Here is a 22,866-nt window from a genome sequence, read left to right as displayed (position 1 = left end):
ACAGACAGCACTACTACCATCCTGAGCAGGCCCCAACTTCTCTGATTCCCCGGTTGGCAATTTCTGGTCTCTGCAATACCTTCTAGAACAAAGACCCAGAGACAAATTGGTTATGTCTCCAAAGAATTTAAAGAGGGCACTTAGTGAAGGTAATAAAACTAAGGAGCTAATTACCTGACAAAAAGTAATTTTAAACTTACTTTTGAACCTTGGGTCTGTGTTTGATTTTCCTGACTGGTACTTTGTTCTTGTATTCCAGTCACATAATCTATGTACTCACAGTGAAAAGCAAGGGGCCTGCTTCAGCCCACACGTTGTTTTCCAGTGATTTGTCTGCAGCTCGGACCTTTTCCCAGGATTACTGTTGGGGGACATGACTCTTTCTGCTTCTGGTTTAGACAGAAGGTTTTTCCTTATCAGAGAGAAACCAAGTCACACGTACATGGCATAAACTGAATAAAGCTATTGGTTTTTAAATACTTTATTACACTGACTCTAGTGTCCTTAGTAGATGAATATAATCAAGTTAGCAACGTGGTTTGGTCACTGAGAAAATGAAACATTTCTGAAACCTCACGAAACAGTGTAGTGTGCAAACTAGAACTAATCAGGCTTTCACTTCTTTACAGAACAGTCACTGCAAGCAGCACGGTACATCATAAGAGCTTTCACTGCTGTCCTTCAGCCTCTAAACTGCAGAGGAGAGATGAAGGCAAACTTCCAAGGAAATGCCCAGGGAACTGCAGTCAAACATTACCCAGGAAGCTGCAGGTAGGATGGCATTACATGAAAGCTCCAACTTGCTTCAAAACCTAGGCTACTGAAGTCTACAATGAAATTCACATTTTCTTTACATACAAAGAAATTACACACATTTAAAGAACTGTTACCCTATGTTAATTCCCAACCTGGTCGATTATTTGTAGTCTTATCATCAAACTTTGTATGAGGTGGTTGTTTTGTTTACTATTCTGTTACTTCAACTATTATAACTTGCTTTAATGATTCAGAAATGAGAGTGACATTTGTATATATAGTCACAGTTTAAGAGGTAGTTGACCTGAATTTCTGAATTAGGAATGAGGAAAGGTGTTAAATGGCTTTGTTTAAAAAACAAAAAAAGGCCCAACACTATAGATATAAATGATAGCTTTGTCACTACAAGCATGAATGTAATATAAAGAGACCAATGTTTTAAAACCAATGTGAACAGACTGACTTTTTAAGAAATCAGCTATTTTAGTTCATTAAAGTGGATTTCACAGCTGCTATGATGTGTCTAGCACTGATTCCAAACATATCCAGCAATTCGCTAGGTTTCCCGCTTTTTTTAGGCACTCCTGACACTGCCAGCTGATGAACGTGGATGCCAGGCTCCCCAGAGATGGCTGCACATATGGCTTCTCCAATGCCACCTTCTCAGTAGTGATCCTCCACCGTGATAACCCGGCCGCCTGTAGCTTTTGCACTGGATATGATGGTGGCAGCATCCAGGGGGTTAATGGTAAACAGGTCAATGACACAGATAGAAATACCCTGTTGAGAAAGAGCATCGGCAGCTGCTAAGGCTTCGGGCAGAGTAACTCCAGCTCCAATAACTGTGACTTTGTCATTAACAATGTGGTGGATGACCGTGGCCCGTCCCATCTCAATATTTTCTTGGGGGGTATAGATAACTGCAGTTTCTGACCAGCTGGTCCGAACGAAGCACAACCCCTTTGGGGTTGGCAGCCAGATAAACAGCACGCTCTGTCGAGACGGCATCACTTGGATTAAACACAGTGCAATTGGGGATGCTTCGGAACATGTCTAGATCTTCCAGGGCCATCTGGGAGGGGCCATCTTCACCAACGGACACCCCGCAGTGGGAACCACTAAGACTGACACTGGTTTGAGATATGGCTCCCTTCCGGATCTGATCAAACGCTCTGGTCAAAAAGGCAGCTGAAGTCCTAACAAAAGCAACGGTTCGACCACGTGTGGCACAGGCCAGTTCTGTTCCGCAGTAAAACAATAAGACGCTCAGAGTGATCTTTCTTGAATATCTCAGAAAAGATGGACTTCTTTGGGTCGCCATGCAGGACAATGGCTCTTTCATTTGCATGGCCCAGTTCAGCTAGAGCCAAACTATATGCTTTCTGAGTAGCTATCTTGTCACCTGCTTTATAATCAGGCAGGCAGGTCATTTTTATATCTGTGACGCTGACTGGAGGTGAGCCTTCAACAGGGGGTTTGGGTATGAGATTCATGTTGGTCCGTATCTGACTCTGTTAGTCTGATGACTTCATTTGCTCTTTCTTTTGGCACCGGCTTTCCATGCCAGTTCTCCGCATCCTCAACGTCTGGAATACGCTGGCCCCTGAAGGTCTTCGCAACTACGGCAGCGGGCTTGCTCTTCACTCGAGTCGCTTGGCAAAACGCGTGGCACAAGGCCTCCACGTCCTGGCCATCCACTCCCTACCCGAGTGTTCCACCCACAGGCTTCGCGGCGACGCCGACAGATGTCTGCGCGGTGCTTTGGGGGCGCCACGCCACTCTGTCCCAAGCGGTTCACGTGGAAGACTGCCACGAGGTTATCCAAACTGTAGTGGGAAGCAGAGCCCTCCGAGGCCTCGCCGTCGCCCAGGAGGCAGAACACCCGGTAGCTGGCTCTGGTCCAGTACTCGCCAGCATAAACCGTTCCACACGCGGCGCCCAACCCAGCCATCCTGTCGCCACATCGACAGACGACAGTCTCGGGGTGGGATGTCCCTCCGGGGCACAGTGAATTGTCCTCAAGTTCAGCAGGTTAGGTTCACTGGTGCCGCCCGCCTCCGCCCAGGCGGCACAGAGCAGTGGAGCCGCATGGCCCTATGGAGAGGACGAACCTGTCGCTGTCCGGCGGCTCCGGCTCTGTCTGTAGCTCATCGCGTGGAAGAAGAGCACCGACACGACCTCGGCCGCGCTGCACCACGACGTGGGGTGGCCCTGATGGAACGGATGCGCAGGTGGTTGGCCAAGTCCTGCAGGACCAGCACGGTGGTCGCGTCCTCGGGGGGTGGGGGTCGGTGTCTGCCACGTTGCCGTCTTCCCCGGTTTCTGAGGAGCGAAAGGGGCGGTGCTACGGCGGTTCCGTCACGTAACAGCGCGCCCGGGCCCCGCCTCCGGGGAACGAGCCGGGCAGCGCCGTCACGTGACCGCTGCCGTGGCTTCGTCAGGTGACGTCGCTCGCTGGGCCCGCCTCCCTGAGGAAACGGCTCGCCAAGCCGCCTTGGGTTCTCGCCCTGCTACGCCTTCTTCTTACGGTGAGTGGGTTTTTTACTACTTTGTCACTGCCATGTTCAACATTATGAAAAGTAATTAAATGTCTTTATACCCTAACTCGTGGTATAAATTCAGAAGGGGGCATTCTTCTGTCCGTGTGTTATGGGAAGCTGTTTGTTGAAGTCGTGCTGCTTTTCATTCCTCGAAGTCACGTCCGAGACATTTTCACGGTTCTGTAGCCGAGCATTAATAGGAATTATCCAAAGTCACTTTCAATCTAACCGATATGGCAGCTCTGTGTCAACGAGACTTTTCAGAGCAGCTGAAAATCCTGTCTGTGACTTGTAGATAGAAGTACCAAAAGGTGCAGGAAAGGTCAAATCTAGACCCGCTGAATGGTGGCATATCTAGAACTGCAATTTCCCAAGTATACCCTAAAATACTGTTAGTAATAATAGCTTTTAAATAAAATGAATTTATTTGCTTCAGTTATAAAACTAAACTTGTGCCATGGAACACTTCTGGTGGGCAAGGGTTATAGCTTATTGTCTAAAAAAACAAAAGCACAATGACAGCACTATATCCTCTCCCACTCTGCGGTGTTGAGCAGCTTGATTCTTGAGTAATTATAAGTTAATAATGATTATTAACTTCACATTAAAATCATCACACTGGACACAAAAAACAAGCAAAACGCCTGGACTCCACCTTAGGCAAGCCGAATTTTAATCTATGGAACTAGAAGTCTCGGACGCTATAGTTTTAATGCACCTTTCGATTCTCTGGGAGGAAAATCAAATGGTGTTGCTAAGAGAACTCTCCAAAATGGAGCTGGGAGGCCACTGAAGAAGTGATTCCGAACTTTTGGCCGCTGGTTGTCTGAACACCAGAACACCTGCCCAATGTTCCAGAAACTTAAGATGCTTGTTGGACCGTTACCCTAAGTAACGCTCATAGCCTATCACTTAAGGACAAATATCTCCTTCCTGCATGAGTGTCAGTCATAATTCTTGCCAGACAACTTTAACAACCTTGTGGCTTTTGTCTGTATAAGCCCCTGACTCTTTCTCTTCCCTGCACACTCTCTCAGTTTTACCCCAATCTGTGTCTCCAGAATTGCAATTCCTAAGACCTCAGTAAAGCTCTTTGTTCTTGGCAGCCTTGATACTGATTATTGTTTCACAGTTCTGATGTTTAGTCAAGGTTAAGAATCAGTCATCTGCAGATAGGCTTACACCAGTGGTTCTCAATGTTGGTAGTACTTGAGAATCATCTGAGGAGTTAAAAAAACAAATCTCATGTCCAGGCTGCACTCCAAAGCAATTAAATCAGAATTTCTGGGTAAAGGATCTAGGCATCGGTAATTTTTAAAACTCCCCAGATAATCTCAATGTTCAGTTGGGTTGTAAACAGCTAACTCAGGGGTCTTGCTACTCTTTATATATCTCTTATATCTCAGAAAAAATTTTAAATATTATTTGCCACTTTAATTGTACCGTTTTTATTTTTAAGAATACATATTAGAATAAACCATAATGGTATGACACTGACAAGATTTTAAGACTTGCTGAAGGAATGTTGGAGTCGGAAAAATTCTTAGAAGGTCATCTTGTATTACTCTGCATGCCCTTTACAAATTAGTGCTTGCTTACTAGATTAAAAAAGGAAGAGAAAATAAAAACATACCAAACTAGGACTGGGAGTACAGATGGAAATTAAAGAAAAAAATATTCGTAGTATCATAATAGCAAACTATTAGGGGCTGACAGGAAGGCAGTGAATATAAACATAGGCAACTCACTATTATTTTGGCTAAGGAGAGCTCTAATAAACCCAAACAATTGGTAAACGTGATAGTATAAAAATGGTCTATGAGGCAGTGTTTACCTGAAGAAAATGGGAGAAATAAGAGGTACTTAACATTTCTTTTAAAGTTCCCCAATTCTTCCATTCGTTTAAAGTATTGCACAACTATTTCCAAAAGTATTAAATGGAAAGTTCTTAACATTAGTAAAGATCAATTTTTTTAAGAAAAGAATGTAGTCTTGAAGATTTAATACCCTAGATAGTGAGTGTGAATTTCCCTCTGTTGTTCTGTGAGACCGTGTGGATTTCTTTTTTAACTACATAAAAAAAGAATGTTTTGTAAATTATCTATAAAATATTTTAAAGTGTTCTGAGATTTTTTAAACGAAGGAATGGAAATTTATATATAAATTATTAATATTCCTTGTAGGCATTTTAGTCTTTTAAAATATATTTTCAAATATGCAGCTGAAAGTAACCATATAAGTATAAAGTATGCATAATTTGATAATGCAGATCACCCAGTGTGGCCATGAACACAGCTTAGTCAAGTAAATCAGAGACATGACACCACATTCTATTTTCTCCATTTAGAAGAGACTATTACTGACAAAAGGCCAGCCCCCAAGTTTTAAGCCAACATGGCAAATTTTTAATTGTCTTGGAGAAAAGTCCATTACTCATTTTAGAAGTCATTTTGGAAGATAGTCAGAAGTTTTCTGCAAATAGGAAGAAATTATTCATTTGTTAATTTTGGTTTATACACCTAAAGTAGGGATTGGCAAACTCAAGTACCTACTGGAGTAGGGAGTTAAATGCGTAAATGAATGTAGGATATAATGTAAGAGGATTGGAGGGGCCTGTGACAAACTGGAGGATACAAGCCCACCTAAAGGCATTCAACATTGAAAAATTTGTGAACATTTTGTTGGGGGAAGAAGCCGTATCTTCAGGCTGCCAGTTTTTACCCCTGATTTAAGGCATGTTGTAAATAAATAAATATTTTGTTTTACCTTTGTTTAAATTTTTCACTATAATTTTTTCTCATAGTATGAAAAAGAATTTATTGTGTGTGTACTTCAAATGAAAATAAAACCCAGCCAGAGCACTAATACAGATAGCTATGGAGGAAAAAATATAAATAGCAAGAATTGGTAAGTGCAGTTTCTGAGGAAACAAAACACACCTACTGATTACTCAGGAGGTCTACACCAATTTGTGAAAATATACATTTCCACTGTTTGGGAGTGAGTTATATTTAGATCGGGAACACTGACATTTCGCTGATATCTGAACTGTTGAGTTTTGTTAAAATGGAATTTTATCAATGAAAGACACAAATGATGAATTCATCCTTTTTGTTCCTTTATTTGAATTTGGTTAGTTTAGTGGGCTGAGTATGGAGTGAGCGAGGGTAAGATTCTTGTGTAGGGCAGTAAGTTTCTTGGGGGAAGAAAGGTGCTCTACTTTCTTGAATTATTACTTTGAAATTTATGGCAGATGCTATCACTGATGGTTCTACTTTTTCCATAGTTTATAGAGTCCTTATTTTTTTGGTAGGAGAGAGGTAGACAGTAATGTATTAAAGAAGGTAGACCTACTTCTTAAAGTGCTTCTCAGATGAAGAAGTCTTGGGAATGTAATATACAGCATAGTGACTACAGTTCAAAATACTATATTGTGTATTTGAAAGTTGCTAGGAGGGTAGATTTTAAATGTTCTCACCACAGACACAAACACACACGCACAAATGATAACTGAGGAGATGGCTGTGTTAAATAACCTTATTGTGGTAATCATCTTGCAATATAAATGTGTATCAAATCATCACATTTTATACCTTAAACTTACACAATATTATAGGTCAGTTATACCTCAGTAAAGCTGAGAAAAAAAATAAAGTGCTTCTCTGCTAAGTCAGTTATTTCTAAATCTGCTCCTATTGCCTGTTTTCTCTTCGGACAGTGAGTTACCCTGTTCTGCTTTTTGAAATAGCTAGTAATTTAAAAATTAAATGATGGACATTGTTTGGGGGTGCTATATTTTATTTCATTAAATTCTTTTAAAGTGTTGGATTTCATTCTAGCAGACAGCTTGGTGCTTTACATTTTTTGAAGTTTGTTAAGACCGATACAAGGTATGCTTCACTCTGGTATTACTGCAAAAGCATAACCTCCCCTGGGGTCTCCAATGAAGGTCCCAGGTATTCAGCAAGGACCCTCTTCTCTTGGCCGGTCAAGTTTCAGTTGTGTCAGTCAGCGCTTTGTGAGCTCTGGGAACTGTTTCATTTACTGCCCTGAAGTTACGCTTTGCCTGGCCTAGTAGAGACCTCCAGAATTCTGCTGTGCCCTGTGTGAGACAGCCTTCCCTGCAGCGCTGTCTGCAAAGTGTCTCCAGGAAGATGATGTGGCTTACCTTGTTTGTTTTTATTCTCTAGGGATCACGGTTCTGCCCTGCTTGTTTTCCAACATATGAACACTATTGCTTTCTATAGTGTCTCTAGTTTTGTTGTTGTTTATGGCTAAAGGGTAAGTCTCATTCTAGTTATCCTATCGTAGTCTCAGAACAACACTTTAAAATATTTTGAACCATAATACCTTCCATGGGGCATATACTCTCCAGGTAACCTAGGTTTTGTAGAATGGGTATGATTTTGGTTACTGTAACCTTGATAGGAAGTCAAGAGCAAGGTTACAAAAGTAGAAAAAGAGAATTTCTAATCTGACAGGAAGGGAAGATTCATGCTGAGAACAGTGAGGGGAAAGCAGGAAGCCAGATTTTGAAAAGGCCTTGAAATAGAGCCAAGTGGGTTGTTTTTGAGTGTTCTTTTGTTCTCTTGCTTTTGGGTTGAGGGTGAAGTGCAGTGGAATGGGTTTTATCATCTGAACATCTTGATCACGGCAGTGTTTGGGAAAATTGTTCTGATAGTGTTAGGGGAGATAAAATGAACGTGGGGAAGGCAAGGCTTTGCAATGGTGCCAAAGTCAGACTAGGGAGTTCTTCGTCTTGTTACCTCCATGAAAATCTGTCCTAGTATGAATCTAGGCACCCCAGTCCTCCGGAGAATCCTGAGCAAGGAAAATGAAACTCTGACTACAGAAACGTTGATAGAAAATGCCCCTGCACACATAGCTGTAGTTAGGAACTTTTCTGTTTGCTACATGTATGGTACAAAAGTGTAGCAGAAAATTATAAGACAATTCGTGAATCAGAAACACAAATTATAATAGGGAAAATTACATTTCCAGAGTTAATTAGTGTCATGGTTTCCTTTGGGACTTATTTATTTCTGTTCCATTTATTATGTTCTTTCTTTCAGATCAATTTCCAAATGTTCTAAGTTCCTGTAAGTTTAACTTGGTGTGTAATAAACAAAAGTTTATTTGTTAACTCCAAAAAAATATATATATATATATAGTTCTGAACATTAAATTTAATGCAAGTAAGTAGAATTATCTGACAAAATTGAGAACAAGAAGTGGAGAAAGCAGTAGGTCTGCGGTAACAAAGGACCACACACTGGGGTTTGGGGGTGGGAGCTAAAACAACAGTGATGATCTCACAGCCATGGAGGCTGGAGGTCCAAAATCGAGGTGTCAAAAAGATTGTCCTTCTGAGGACCATGAGGAAAGGATCCACTCCTGGCCTCTCTCCTTGGCTCGTAGATGGCTGTCTTCTCCCTGTGGCTCCCTCCCCTCTATGCATGTCTCTATGCAAATCTCCCCGTTTTATAAGGACATCAGTTATTTTGGATTAGGGCCCACCTTAACAACCTCCTTTTAATTTGACTACTTCAGGAAAGACTCTCCAAACAAGGTCACGCTCTGTGGTAGGGCTTAGGACTCCAAGGCATCTTTTGGGGGAGGGAGGGGAGCAGTTCAAATGGTAACACTTGTCTTGTGGTCGTATAACTCCAGTATTCACACGACCTTCTCCTTCATGTGTGTCTATGTCCAAATTTCTTCTTTTTATCAGGACACTAGTCGTACTGAATTAGGGGCCCACCCTTCTCCAGTAATGACCTCATCTTAACTAATTACATCTGCAATGACCCTGTTTCTAAATAAGGTCACGTTCTGAGGTGCTACAGGCTAGGACTTGTGCACTTGAACCCTAAGCTTGATCACCAGCCCTTATGTTTCTGTTTGTATTAACACATCTCTGATGACACCACAGTCTTTGACCACGTTAATCATCAAATTCAGCTTTTCTCAATCTTCCTTTTTTTAATTGGAAAAGTTTTAAAAATATTGCTTTAAAAAATTCAAACACTAGAGAAGAAGAGTGAAGAGTTATTTTCCGAGCTCCCCCCACCTCAAGCCTCATCTCGTAAACTATTAACAGTTGATTGTTATCCTTGCTGATATTTTCTATACTGTCTTCCTTCCACAGTTTGTTCTAAGTGGGATTTCTTATGCACACTGTCTTATAGCTCACTTTTTCAACTTAACAAGTCTATAAAATTGCCCACATCAGTAAAACTGATTTAAATCATTTTTTAAAGCAGCAGCAAATAATCTTGACTTGTTAACTAGAGTAGCGAGATCTCGAGGATGTGACCACGAGATGGCACTAGCGCACAACCACCTTTTTGGGAGTCACTCCGACAGATTTGCACGGGGGCGGGGAAAGCCTCTCAGCGCTGACCCCTCCCAAAGGCAGGGTGGAGCCACTCTCCTGCAGGGTAGTGGTGTGGGCATCAGAGAGGGGAGACCCTAGGCCCAGGTAACTCCGACGAGCCGCAGTGGCTTGGGGTCTTTCACAGCCCCAGGGTTGATCTCGCCTACGGGTAGCTTATGCTGGGTGATGTTTCACAGGGTGTGCAAAGCAGGGAGACTCTAAATGGCAAAACATCTGCTCTTTGGGGCTATATTTCAAATAATCGGATGTGTAAAAGTTTGATTTTGGCACCAATCAGGCTTTTGAGTTGCTGGGTCCCAGCCTGCTGTGAGGAAGAAAACACGATACAACTCTATAGGGCGCCACCTTTAACTCTTCTGTATAACAACTAGCTCCCTACTGAAGGACATTTTACAGTTTCTCCGCCGCAAAAAAATGGTCACAGATCGTTCAAAAGAAAACTTACTAACCAATTTACATCATATATGACAAAAGGCTAATTTTATTCATGTAATCAGGATGCCTAACAATAAGTAGGATAAAATGGTAAAGAAGCACAGGCTCCTCAAAAACAACCCTGAAAAATGACAGCAGCAGGAAGGAATTGGCTGTTGGAAGTGAGATTACAACTGTGAACCCCCTAGGAAGATGGGAACTGGTGAGTCATGGTGGGAGGCAGTGGCCTGGGAGGAGGATGTCTGTCTGAGGATCTGGAGAGGTTGTTAACTTGAGCTCTTGTCTCTCTTCCTCACCTTAGGGATGGGGAGTATCACTGGTGTCCCAGTGGTGTGAGGCACTAGCAGAGGAGATGGGGCCCAGCTAAATAAGGAGAGACGGAAACAGGCACAGGATGACAGCTGCCCTCGGGCCCTCAGCCTCCTGCTCTCCTGTCAGCAGAAATACTCTGGTCCCTGGAGTCTCTCCTCTGTGATTTCACCCTCCGTGTTCTCAAACTTTCCAAGACTGACACAGTTGAGGGTGTGACTTTCGGCATGTCCCCAGTACACATTACAGGACAAGAGAGCTGACTCCGTCAGTGAAATGTGATGCTACAGGTTCAAGGAAAATACACACCTGAGGAGTACGACTCCTCGAACAGAAAGTTAAAAAATAATGAAATTGAACAACACATGCCACCTTAAGCAGAGTTATTGGAACAGATGAACCAATAGTTTCACATGAGTACAATACATGTTCAAGAGTTGAAGAAGAATATGGTAATAAAGCAAAGTGATAAACTCTTTTAGAAACAAGTGATATATGATATATATCTGTTAAAAGTAAGGTAGTTAAAATGAAGACACAAGGAATATCTAGCAGGATGATTACATGAAAGAATAAAAGGATAAACTGGGAGATGAAATTAGGAGTAATCTAAGGGGCAGCAGAAATAAAGAGACAGAAAATACAGGAGAAGGGCTAAAAGATTGGGAGAACAGAATTATCAATACCCAGATAATACAAATCCCCAAAAGGAATTGAGAGGCCGTGAGTATCAGGACACGTAAGGAAATACCAATACCTAGACACGCGATAGTAAAACTGCAGAAGAGCAAAGGCAAGAGAAATTTTATGAAAAGATTCCACACAAAAAGTAAACCACCCATAAAGGAACAACAATTAGCCCAAAGTGAGACTTCTCAACAGTAAAACTGGATGCAAAAGATAATGGAGTAATAACATTTGTGCTAAAACTTTTTTAACACTTCTTCCTGTGAAGTATAGCCTACAAACATAGAAGTGCATAAACCATAAGTGTGACACATGAAGAAAAATTATAAAGTAAACAGCAAGGTAACCACCACTCAGGTTAAGAATATCGCTGGCCACTTAAGAAAGTATATCTAGAAAATGTAGCTCATTTTGTCTGTTTTTGAACATTATAAATGAACTTTACAAATGAGCTTATACTGTATGCATCCTTTTGTCTATTCTTTTATATTACGATTAAAAATTAATGTTTACCATCACTGTAGTTTGTTAATTTCATTGCTGTATAGAATTTATCACACTTATTTTTCTATTTTTGTTGATGAACAATTAGGTTTTCTCTAGTTTGGGCTATTACAAACAGTACTGTTAGGAATGTTTTCGTATATGTATCCTGAGAGACATGGGCTGGAGTTCCTAGGGTATGTGTCCGGGAATGCCACTGCTGGATTAGAGGATGTACACCTTTCAACTTTTCAGATAATGCCAGAATGGTTTCCCAAAGTGGATAAACAAACAGAAGCTTGCTCTTTGAGGTCAGGAATAAGACAATGATATCTACTATCACTAGTACCGATCCACATTTTTATCATATTAAAGAGTAGTGTTCTATTCCTATTTACATGTATTTATAAAATCTAAAAAATCTGTGTTTGTAATTTTAACGTGGGAAGATATCTGAGTAGCATTTTTAGAGATGATGGAAATATTCAAGTTTTCTATTCCTCAGTTGTATAGGTTATATTTTTTTTAAGAATTTGGCTATTTTATTTAAATTTATTTGGTCATAATATCCTCTTAACGCTTGCATCATCTGGAGTGATATCACCTGTTTCAATTCCACTATTGGTTAATTGGGTCTACTCTAAAGTTTTTGAGTGGTCCTGCAGGAATGTATCAATTTTATCATTCTTTAAAAGGAACCAAATTTTTACTTTCCTGTTCTCAATTATGTATTTTTTCAATCTCAATAATTTCTGGTCTTCACTCTCTTCCACCTTCTGTTCTGAATTTCCCTTATTATTCCTTTCCCGGACTCTCAGTGCGGATTAGCTCATTAATATTCAGCTGTTCCTCTTTCCTAACATTTATGTTGAGGCGCCAATACATACACTAAAGGACCCAATTGCTGCCTCGGATGTATCTCACAAATCTGGATATGTAGTAGTTTTGTTATCATTTCAGCCCCAAATATTTTCCAATTCCCGTATGATTTCTTCTTTAACTCACGACTTATTTGAAAGTGTAATTCTTAATTTCTAATTATGTGGGAATTGTCCAGCTATCTTCTTCTTGTTGATTTCTAGTCTAACTGCACAGTGGTTAGAGAACACATTCTGTAGGATTTCAGTCCTTTCACATTTGTCTGGATTTGCTTTCTGGCCCAAAATATGATCATTTTTGATAACTATTCCATATATGTTGGAAAACACATGTATTCTTTCTTGCAAGCACTGGAAGCAGCGTTCTATGAGACCCATTAGGTCAAATTGTGTTGGTGGTCTAGTCTTCCAAATCATTGTAAATATTTTATCAGCTTGTTCTATTAATTACTGAAAAAGGTAATTTTCCTCCAAAGCTGTTTGTTTTCTACCATTATTTGAAATTTTATCAGTTTTTCCACTGTATACTTGGGGCTATATTACTACGTGAATATAAGTATATAAATTTAAAATGGAACCTTTTTATCTTTATGAAGTGACCTCTTCTAACTACCATAATACTTTTTGACTTACAGTCTATCTTCTATAACATTAATATGTCTGTACTTTTGGTATTTGTTTAGTATACCTCTTTCCATCTTTGACTTTTAATTTTCCTGTTTCCTTATGTTTCAGATGTGTCTCAATAAACAGAACACAGTTGTATGTTTTAAATCCAATGTAAAATATTCATTTTTTAAATTGCAGGCAGTTAGTCCATAATTATTGTTATATGGATTTAAATCTACCACCATATTTTTAAAATTTTCCCTACAGTCCTATGTTTCTTTTTTTTTATTTCATTGCTTTGAGTTATCTGAATATTTTATCATTTCATTTTCTCTACTTGTTTGTATCCTATTCAAAGTCATATACCCTGTTTTCTGTTCTTTTAGTGGTTACCCTAGAAAGTATTCCTGTATTATTATATCAGTATCTAATGTGAATCAATACTTTACCCCTACACATGCACATACACACACACACACACACACACACACACACACACACACACATGCCTTAGTACGTTTGTGAAAGCACAGGGAAACATCTCTAAAGATATCTCCCAACTCTCTACTGCGTGGCAGGGTGCAGGGGTGTGATATTGGGGGGGAGAAGTAGGAGGCTTCATTCTGCTTTTCACTGTGGTACATGTACACACTAAATTATGACCAAATATTAGTCTTCACTATTGTACTTTATATATATATAGTGCATTACTGTACTCTTACTTTGTATAACTCATTCTTGCATTTGCTACAGTGTATTTTGAACATGGTGTCTTGCCCATAATCAATATTATTTAGGGGTTAAATCTGAATGGGGAAAATAAAAAATCTTTTATTTTCAAACCCAAATTAAAATGAAAAAAAAATGAAGATACATGGTTTGTTGGATTGTTGGCAATTTGAAATTAAGAATGGGGTAGGAGCAGGTAGGGAATTTTGTGATCGGTAGAGCAATTAGTAACAGCTGAAATAGCCAGAACAAGAATTTAATGCTTACTGGATTTGCAGTAACATAGAACTCAGGATGATGACTTGCAGTGGGCCGGATTTCGGAAACTGGGTGGAGTGGGTGTTAAGTTGGCTTCACAGGAAGCGGTTATTGTATAGAAGTAGGGTGCGAATGTTATGGATTAACCAGAGTTCTCAATAGAGTAGTGCCTCCAGAGTAGATACTACAAGGGTGCCCCCCTTCATTGTGTAGATTCACACAGAATGCGCTGTCACACACTTAAAAGCCTTGCCCCTAGATTCAGGGATCTTGTGGTTACCCATTCTTGTTTACAATTTAATCTAGTTTTCAGTGGCTACAGTTGTTGATTAAATTCATGCACCTGCACGCATATACCCCACTTCTCCCCACCTGTAGCTCCTTGTCATGCCAGGTTTTCTCCTTTCATTCAGGTGACAAGATTCTCTCCTTGACCAAACTCTACTCAGGTTCCTCTGAACTCTTTTTTCAACTAGGCCTGGAATTTTGGATTGCCTGTTCGTATCTGATTGTTCAATTTTAGCAGGAAAGTCGGTTTAGCCAGAGTCCCCCATCTTCCACATCTGGTCAACCTCCATGTCTGTAACTCATCAGATTCCGGATCATTCACCATCTTCCAGGTGATGTCTGATCACACCAGCCTGCCTATTTCGAGAGTCCTGTTAGGTTGCTGTAGCCAGAATGCCCCGTTATCCCTAATGTTTCCTCTTAGTAATTTCCATCCACTACCCGCCACCCTGCTCCTGGGCTATAAATTCCCTCTTGTCCCCGTATATTCCGAGTGGAGCCCCGTATCTCTCCCCACTGCGGTGATCCTTATACAGATTGAGGAGGAGCCCCTTGAATAAAGCCTGCCTTACCTTTCCTTCAATTTTTTGCCTTTAACGTAGGTCTCTGCTCAACTCTTAACTTTCAAAAGCGGATTCAGAGACCAGCACGTGTGAAACAGCTTTCCTCCCTACCCTTTCAGCTTTATGTTTTTCAGAACAGTATGGTACTGGAAACAATATTAATTAGGTGTTTTTTTTTCACATGTCGCCTTGGAATATGAGCTGAGCTAGGGCAGGAATATCGTCGGCGTATTCCCAAGGCCTGGCACACAGTAGGAGATCATTCAGTGTTTGCTGAACGAATATATTGTCCACGGAATCCTCCCAAGTACAGATGGAACGAAGACTCACACATCGTGAGAACAACACAGAAAAACCGGGTGGGAAGGAGCCTCGAGTGGGCAGAGGGGGGCTTCACGGGTGAGGAAACAGCCTCGGGGGAACTTCGCTCAGGCAGCCCGGAGGCGCGGAGGGCAGGCCTGCGCCCGGGGGACGCGGCGGCCCTGGGCGCCACCGGCAGCGGGCGGCGTGCGCGAGGCCGGAGCCCGGTGCCGCCACGTCCGAAGGGGCTGCGCGGCCCGGGAGCTGCGCGCCGGGCAGACGCCCGAGACCCCGCGGGGCCGGGCCGCCACCGCCGGGAGCGCCGAGCCCAGGTCGCTGCCTCACGCCCGGCGCCGCCCCGTTCACCCTTAGCCCGGAGCTCCGCCACCCCGCCCACGGCGCCCGGCGAGCACGCGGGGAGCCTGTCTGCGCGGCGGGGTCGTGAGAGTCCGCCACGGCCCACAAAGGTGAGGTCTTGTTTCCGGGGACGTTTTAGGGAAGAACACTCGTCCCTCCCCCTGCCGGTCAGGTGAGCCCGGCTTCTTCCGCTCCTCGTGGATTTGGCCGGAGTCGCCTCGTGAGCTGTTGCCGCCGCCGACTCTGAGGTCTCGCCGTGTGGACTCGGGGGTCCGGAGGTCCCAGGCCGCGAGAACGTCACCATGGTGAGTCCCACCCGTTTCTGGAAGGCTCCGGTTGGCGGCGGGGAGGGCGGGCCGGCGTCGGGCCGCTGGGAGCGGGGTGCGGAGGGAGAACGGTGGGCGGTGCGCGGGCTGCGGTGCAGGCACGGGTTCCGGGCCGGGTCCTGCAGGGGTCTTAGGGCGCCTGCCGCTGCCCCCAGCCCGCGGGGAATCCGCGGGTTTCCGTGTACTCGCTCCTCAGCGGTGTAGGAGCGGGGGGCGGACGGGGCGCGTCGGGGACGGCGTAGTCGCCGGTCCTCGCGGCCGCTCACCACCCCTCAGTGTCCTACTCCCGCCCCAGACCTTGCCTCCACGCCCCTCATCCCCTCCGTCGCACTGACACTTGGTTTTTATTAAAAATGCAGTGGATGCAGAAGAGCGCTTATGTAGCACGTTTAAGTATAAACCGTATAAGGAACTCTCGTTTATCCGTTTTTCACTTTAAGAACACGTCTGTGTTCTCCTTGAACCTATATTTCCAGGAGCCACTCAGAGGTAAACAGTATCTAAATTATGCTTGCTTGTTTTTATGTTTACTCCTTATGTTTATATTACAAAACTGCTATTTTTTTCCTTTTTGCTTCTGTTGTTGAGAATAATTCTTGAATGGGAACATGTTTTGTAAATAGTCACTTTTCAATTAGTTTCTAACGAAAACAACAGCATAAAAAAGTTTATAATCTGGTAATAAGTTGTGATACTCTGGTCTCAGTGCCATTAGTCCCCTTTCTCTGTCACTTTCCATTTTCTCTTTTTCCTTTTCATTGTATTTTTATTTTTCATGTCTGTCTACAGTCTTTTTGCTTTAGATTATATACACGTTTGTGTAAATTAAGTCTTTTTATTTATCAGTATGTGCGGTGGCCAGCTGTTTATAATTTTCTTTTCTAGGCTTTCCTAGAAAACCTTGGCTCCCTTGTCTGGACTCCCGATTCTGTTTTATTTGTCTCTGTTTCTGTTTTTATGCCTATAAGCGTAGTAAGTATTAAAGCGATTACCTGCTAGTAAAAACTGGTTTCTGAGAGTTAGTAAAACTAAAGAAAAACATTAATGAAAATCTACCTAGTATACCAGCTTTGGGGATCATGTTACATGTACGTGGTTTAAAAAAAAAAAAAAAGAGGTTGTCCGTGAAATGTGTGTAATTTCCTTTTACTGCTGTGAAAAATTAATACAAATTTAATGGCTTGAAACAACACAGATGCATTCTCTTATATTCCTGGAGATCAGAAGTCCAAAAATGAGCCTTACTGAGCTAGAATCAAGGTGTAGGTGGGGCTGTTTTCCTTCAGGATGCTGTAGTGGAGAATCTCGTCCCTTTTTCCAGTTTCTAGAGGTTGGCTCTTGGCCTTCCTTCTCTTCAAAGCCATCAGTGTAACATCTTCAAATCTGCCTGAAGAGAAGGGCACATCTCTTTCTCTTGACAGTGATCCTTCTGCCTCCCTCTTAAAAGACCTTGCAATTATTTTGGGCCCTTGTGGATAATCCAGGATAATCTCCCCATCTCAGGATCTTCGATGGCATCTGTACAGTCCTTTTTGCCATGTGTGGTAACACATTCATGGGTGTGGGGGAATTAGAGCATGGTCATCTTTGGGAGGGAGGGCATTCTACCTACAACAAAAAGTAGGTCTGCCTCCAACTGTGTTACCTAATTCCCTAGCTCAGTTGAGAAACAACCACTGTTAGAACACAGTTTCTTAGATAATCATTCAGATATTTCATATGAATGTGCCAGTATATATGTCCTCTGACCTCCCTCTTTTTATAGAAGCAGTATGCTAGACACGCTCCTAATGCCCCTTGCTTTTTTTCTTCTACCTGATCTTAGACATCAATCTACGTGAGTACACATTGATCTACCTCTTGCTTTTTTAACAGCTGACATCCTATTGTTTGCTTTTACTGTAATTTATTTACCAGGTCTCTGATGGACACTTAAGCTGTTTCCATCCTTTTGCTATTACAAACACTGCTGCATTGATTATTATTTGTTTTGTACATGTGTAAATATGTCTGTAGGCTAAATTAATAGAAGTAGGATTCCTTGATCAAAAGACGTGCAGTTTTTATTTTGAACAGAACTATCAAATCACCTTCCAGAAGATTGTACCAATTTACATCCCGCTTATTAGTGAGACTACTAACTCACCCAGTGTCACTAATGCAGTGTGAATAAATAATTTTTAAAAATCTTTTTTATACATTAAAAATTATAGTTGATTGAGGTTTTAATTTACATTTCTTTTAAGGTAGAGCACACATCTTTTCAAAACCTAAAAGGCATTTATCTATACTCTTTCTTGTGACCTGTTTTTATTTTAGGTTACTAATCTTTTTCTCATTGATTTCATAATGGTGCGTGTTACATTGTAGGTGCTTATTAAATATCTGTTCATCTGAGCTTAGCCCTAGCCCCTTTTCTTATTCTATTGAAGAGACTCTTATCTCTGTGGCTTTAAAGTACCTCCTTTAACCCCACGTTATCCCAAATTTGTATCTTCAGCCCAGACCTGTTTTCTAGGTGCCAGACTCATAACTTTATTTACTTAGTTTACATCTCTACTTAGCAGTCTCCAGGGCATCTTAAACCAGTGGCTGAAAGTGGGTTCTTGATGCCCCCTGTCTCCATGTGCCAATTCCTGTCTTAGTCAGTGGGAGTTCTGACCACTTGGTTGCTTTGTTGCAAACGTGGGAGTCATACTGGACTCTTCCCTTTCCCTCACCGTCCATAGTCAGTTCTGTCATTCTGTCTTCAAAATGCATTTCATACCTTGCCATTTGTCTCCATCTTCACTGTCACCCTGGTTGTGCCACTCAACTGTCATCTTTTTCTTAATGACCTCAATACTTCAGTAGTCTTGCTTCTTACTGTATCCCTGTCCAAATTGTCCTATATACAGCAGCTCACATTATTCTTAAAAAACCAAGTAGGTCTCAAGTCCTCGGGGAGTCTCTTCCTGATTTCCCAAAGTTAGGTACGCCTATTATATGGTGGCCATTTTCTGGCCAGCACTTACTAAGTTATATAGTTATTCATGAGATAACTAGATTGTAAATTACGTAGTTAGGATATAACTAGACTGTAAGCAAGTCCATGTCTGTTTTTAATCCTGGAACCTCACTGCCTATTTTAATATATGGTAGTGTGTGCTCAGTAAGTTTGTGGGTTTTTGTTTTTTTTGGTCAGTGAACATTAGTATAAGATAGAGGTGTTAAGAGTGGTAGCAGAAGAATGGGAGAAATGGTTAATTCTGACTAGGTATCGATGGGTAAGTCAGGAATAACATAAAGTTGAGCCTGATGTTAGATTTTTGCATGAAAGGTAAAGTCGGCATTAGAGAATTATTAAGATATTTTCTTAATGTTAAGGAGAGTATTGTTTGTGAGGCTTTAAAATTATTTTTATATGAGGTATTTCACACGATTTTAAAGAACTTTTTAAAATATTTTTTACTCATAGTAGCTCAGTGTACAGTATACAGTAAAATATTCACTTGGGTCAACATCCCACTCTCTTTTCTTTCCTTCCAACTATTATTTTCAACCCAGTAGAACATGTTTGTAGTCTTCAGGGAGCTGCAATGTAGGAGATAAGCACACGTGTGGAATTAAATGACTGGTCAGTGCAGTATGTTAAGTGCTATGGGGGAAACGCTACCCAGAGAGAAAGGATACCGAGATGTGAAATGGTTACATATTTGTGGATGTCTTCACAAATACGTGAACTGGAAATGGTCCTTGAAAATTGAATGGGATTTAGCAAGGCTTATGTGGAGAACAGTTAAGTTCCTTTCTGGATGCTCTAACTATGTATTTGTCATTGACACTTGTCGTTGGCATCAAATTTATCTGTTAAGCAAAGGAAATGCCCTAGGGTTCTTCAGGGTAGAGTGCCTGCAAAAAAAATGGTGCAGGTTCTGTTAATTAGTTCATTACATTCCTGTTATGTCTTCGATGTTAAGTGACTTAGTATATCATATTCTAGAATTTATTTCGTGCTTTAGGGTATTTGGAGTTTAAGGTATTATATACTGTAAGCTTTCTCAGTTGTAGGCATGGCTTTACTCCTCTACATTTTTTTTTTTAAGTATTCATATACCTTTGTGTACCTTAAGTGTGTTTGGTGAAATGATCATTCTTCTAGGTTTCTAGTTGAATTGGGCAGTCTAAATGACACTTTTGTTTCTAGTTGAGCCTAGATTCTTTGATGGCTTTGATACTATTTTAGGAAAAGTTCCATTTTGTTATTTATGATTTTAACAGGAATATTTAAAGCATATTGCTCCTGAAATACCCCTCTTTGTTGCGGTGTTGTTTGAATAAACTACTTGTGTGTTTTCTTTGTTACTCTGAAGTATGAATCCAAAGACTAGTTTATAATGAATTTTCTGAAGTAATCACTAAAGATTGTATGTAAGAGAGACTTTTAATATCAGTTTTCTTTTTTTGTTTTTTTTTTAACATCTTTATTGGGGTATAATTGCTTTACAATGGTGTGTTACTTTCTGCTTTATAACAAAGTGAATCAGTCATACATAAACATATGTTCCCATATGTCTTCCCTCTTGCGTCTCCCTCCCTCCCACCCTCCCTATCCCACCATTCCAGGCTGTCACAAAGCACCGAGCCAATATCCCTGTGCCATGCGGCTGCTTCCCACTAGCTATCTACCTTACTACGTTTGTTAGTGTGTATATGTCCATGACTCTCTCTCGCCCTGTCACAGCTCACCCTTCCACCTCCCCATAACCTCAAGTCTGTTCTCTAGGAGGTGTGCGTCTTTATTCCTGCCTTACCCCTAGGTTCTTCATGACATTTTTTTTTTCTTAAATTCCATATATATGTGTTAGCATATGGTATTTTTTTTTTCTTTCTGACTTACTTCACTCTGTATGACAGACTCTAGGTCTATCCACCTCATTACAAATAGCTCAATTTCGTTTCTTTTTATGGCTGAAAATATTCCATTGTATATATGTGCCACATCTTCTTTATCCATTCATCCGATGATGGGCACTTAGGTTGTTTCCATCTCCGGGCTATTGTAAATAGAGCTGCAATGAACATTTTGGTACATGACTCTTTTTGAATTTTGGTTTTCTCAGGGTATATGCCCAGTAGTGGGATTGCTGGGTCATATGGTAGTTCTATTTGTAGTTTTTTAAGGAACCTGCATACTGTTCTCCATAGTGGCTGAACCAATTCACATTCCCACCAGCAGTACAGGAGTGTTCCCTTTTCTCCACACCCTCTCCAGCATTTATTGTTTCTAGATTTTTTGATGATGGCCATTCTGACTGGTGTGAGATGATATCTCATTGTAGTTTTGATTTGCATTTCTCTAATGATTAATGATGTTGAGCATTCTTTCATGTGTTTGTTGGCAGTCTGTATATCTTCTTTGGAGAAATGCCTGTTTAGGTCTCCTTCCCATTTTTGGATTGGGTTGTTTGTTTTTTTGTTATTGAGCTGCATTAGCTGCTTGAAAATTTTGGAGATTAATCCTTTGTCGGTTGCTTCATTTGCAAATATTTTCTCCCATTCTGAGGGTTGTCTTTTGGTCTTGTTTATGGTTTCCTTTGCTGTGCAAAAGCTTTGACGTTTCATTAGGTCCCATTTGTTTATTTTTGTTTTTATTTCCATTACTCTAGGAGGTGGGTCAGAAAGGATCTTGCTGTGATTTATGTCATAGAGTGTTCTGCCTATGTTTTCCTCTAAGAGTTTGATAGTTTCTGGCCTTACATTTAGGTCTTTAATCCATTTTGACCTTATTTTTGTGTATGGTGTTAGGGAGTGATCTAACCTCATACTTTTAAATGTACCTGTCCAGTTTTCCCAGCACCACTTATTGAAGAGGCTGTCCTTTCTCCACTGTACATTCCTGCCTCCTTTATCAAATATAAGGTGTCCATATGTGTGTGGGTTTATCTCTGGGCTTTCTATCCGGTTCCATTGATCTATCTTTCTGTTTTTGTGCCAGTACCATACCGTCTTGATAACTGTAGCTTTGTAGTATAGTCTGAAGTCAGGGAGCCTGATTCCTGCAGTTCCGTTTTTCGTTCTCAAGATTGCTTTGGCTATTCGGGGTCTTTTGTGTTTCCATACAAATTGCAAAATTTTTTGTTCTAGTTCTGTGAAAAATGCCAGTGGTAGTTTGATAGGGATTGCATTGAATCTATAGATTGCTTTGGGTAGTAGAGTCATTTTCACAATGTTGATTCTTCCAATCCAAGAACATGGTATATCTCTCCATCTATTTGTATCATCTTTAATTTCTTTCATCAGTGTCTTGTAGTTTTCTGCATATAGGTTTTCTTTCTCCTTAGGTAGGTTTATTCCTAGCTATTTTATTCTTTTTGTTGCAATGGTAAATGGGAGTGTTTTCTTGATTTCACTTTCAGATTTTTCATCATTAGTATATAGGAATGCCAGAGATTTCTGTGCATTAATTTTGTATCCTGCCACTTTACGAAATTCATTGATTAGCTCTGGTAGTTTTCTGGTAGCATCTTTAGGATTCTCTATGTATAGGATCATGTCATCTGCAAACAGTGACAGCTTTACTTCTTCTTTTCCGATTTGGATTCCTTTTATTTCCTTTTCTTCTCTGATTGCTGTGGCTAAAACTTCCAAAACTATGTTGAATAAGAGTGGTGAGAGTGGGCAACCTTGTCTTGTTCCTGATCTTAGTGGAAATGCTTTCAGTTTTTCACCATTGAGGATGATGTTTGCTGTGGGCTTGTCATATATGGCCTTTATTATGTTAAGGAAAGTTCCCTCTATGCCTATTTTCTGCAGGGTTTTTATCATAAATGGGTGTTGACTTTTGTCGAAAGCTTTCTCTGCATCTATTGAGATGATCATATGGTTTTTCTCCTTCAGTTTGTTAATATGGTTTATCACATTGATAGATTTGCGTATATTGAAGAATCCTTGCATTCCTGGAATAAACCCCAC

The 22,866-nt window shown here is 41.0% G+C and overlaps 2 protein-coding genes across 2 annotated transcripts in view; one reads left to right on the top strand and one right to left on the bottom strand.

The window, feature by feature from the left end:
• Positions 1-240: 240 nt before the first annotated feature.
• Positions 241-15,890, bottom strand: TKTL2 (transketolase like 2; the record flags this gene model as incomplete). Its single annotated transcript, XM_079919851.1, is given in 12 exon segments — positions 241-1,419; positions 1,423-1,722; positions 1,724-2,012; positions 2,014-2,271; positions 2,273-2,457; positions 2,459-2,706; positions 2,709-2,850; positions 2,852-2,896; positions 2,902-2,969; positions 2,972-3,224; positions 14,088-14,146; positions 15,260-15,890. Coding segments are annotated over 12 exon segments (2,658 nt in total). The 3' UTR covers positions 241-1,239.
• TMA16 (translation machinery associated 16 homolog) overlaps positions 15,285-22,866 on the top strand; it is a 45,113-nt gene continuing 37,531 nt past the window's right edge. The window contains exon 1 of the mRNA XM_079920623.1: positions 15,285-15,891. Within this exon, the coding sequence (XP_079776749.1) occupies positions 15,889-15,891 (3 nt within the window). The 5' untranslated portion in view covers positions 15,285-15,888. The remainder of the gene's footprint in view (positions 15,892-22,866) is intronic.

Source organism: Stenella coeruleoalba (assembly GCF_951394435.1).
Source record: "Stenella coeruleoalba genome assembly, chromosome: 4".
In the NCBI taxonomy this organism is placed as follows: domain Eukaryota; kingdom Metazoa; phylum Chordata; class Mammalia; order Artiodactyla; family Delphinidae; genus Stenella; species Stenella coeruleoalba.
This window is presented reverse-complemented; position numbering and strand designations above follow the sequence as displayed.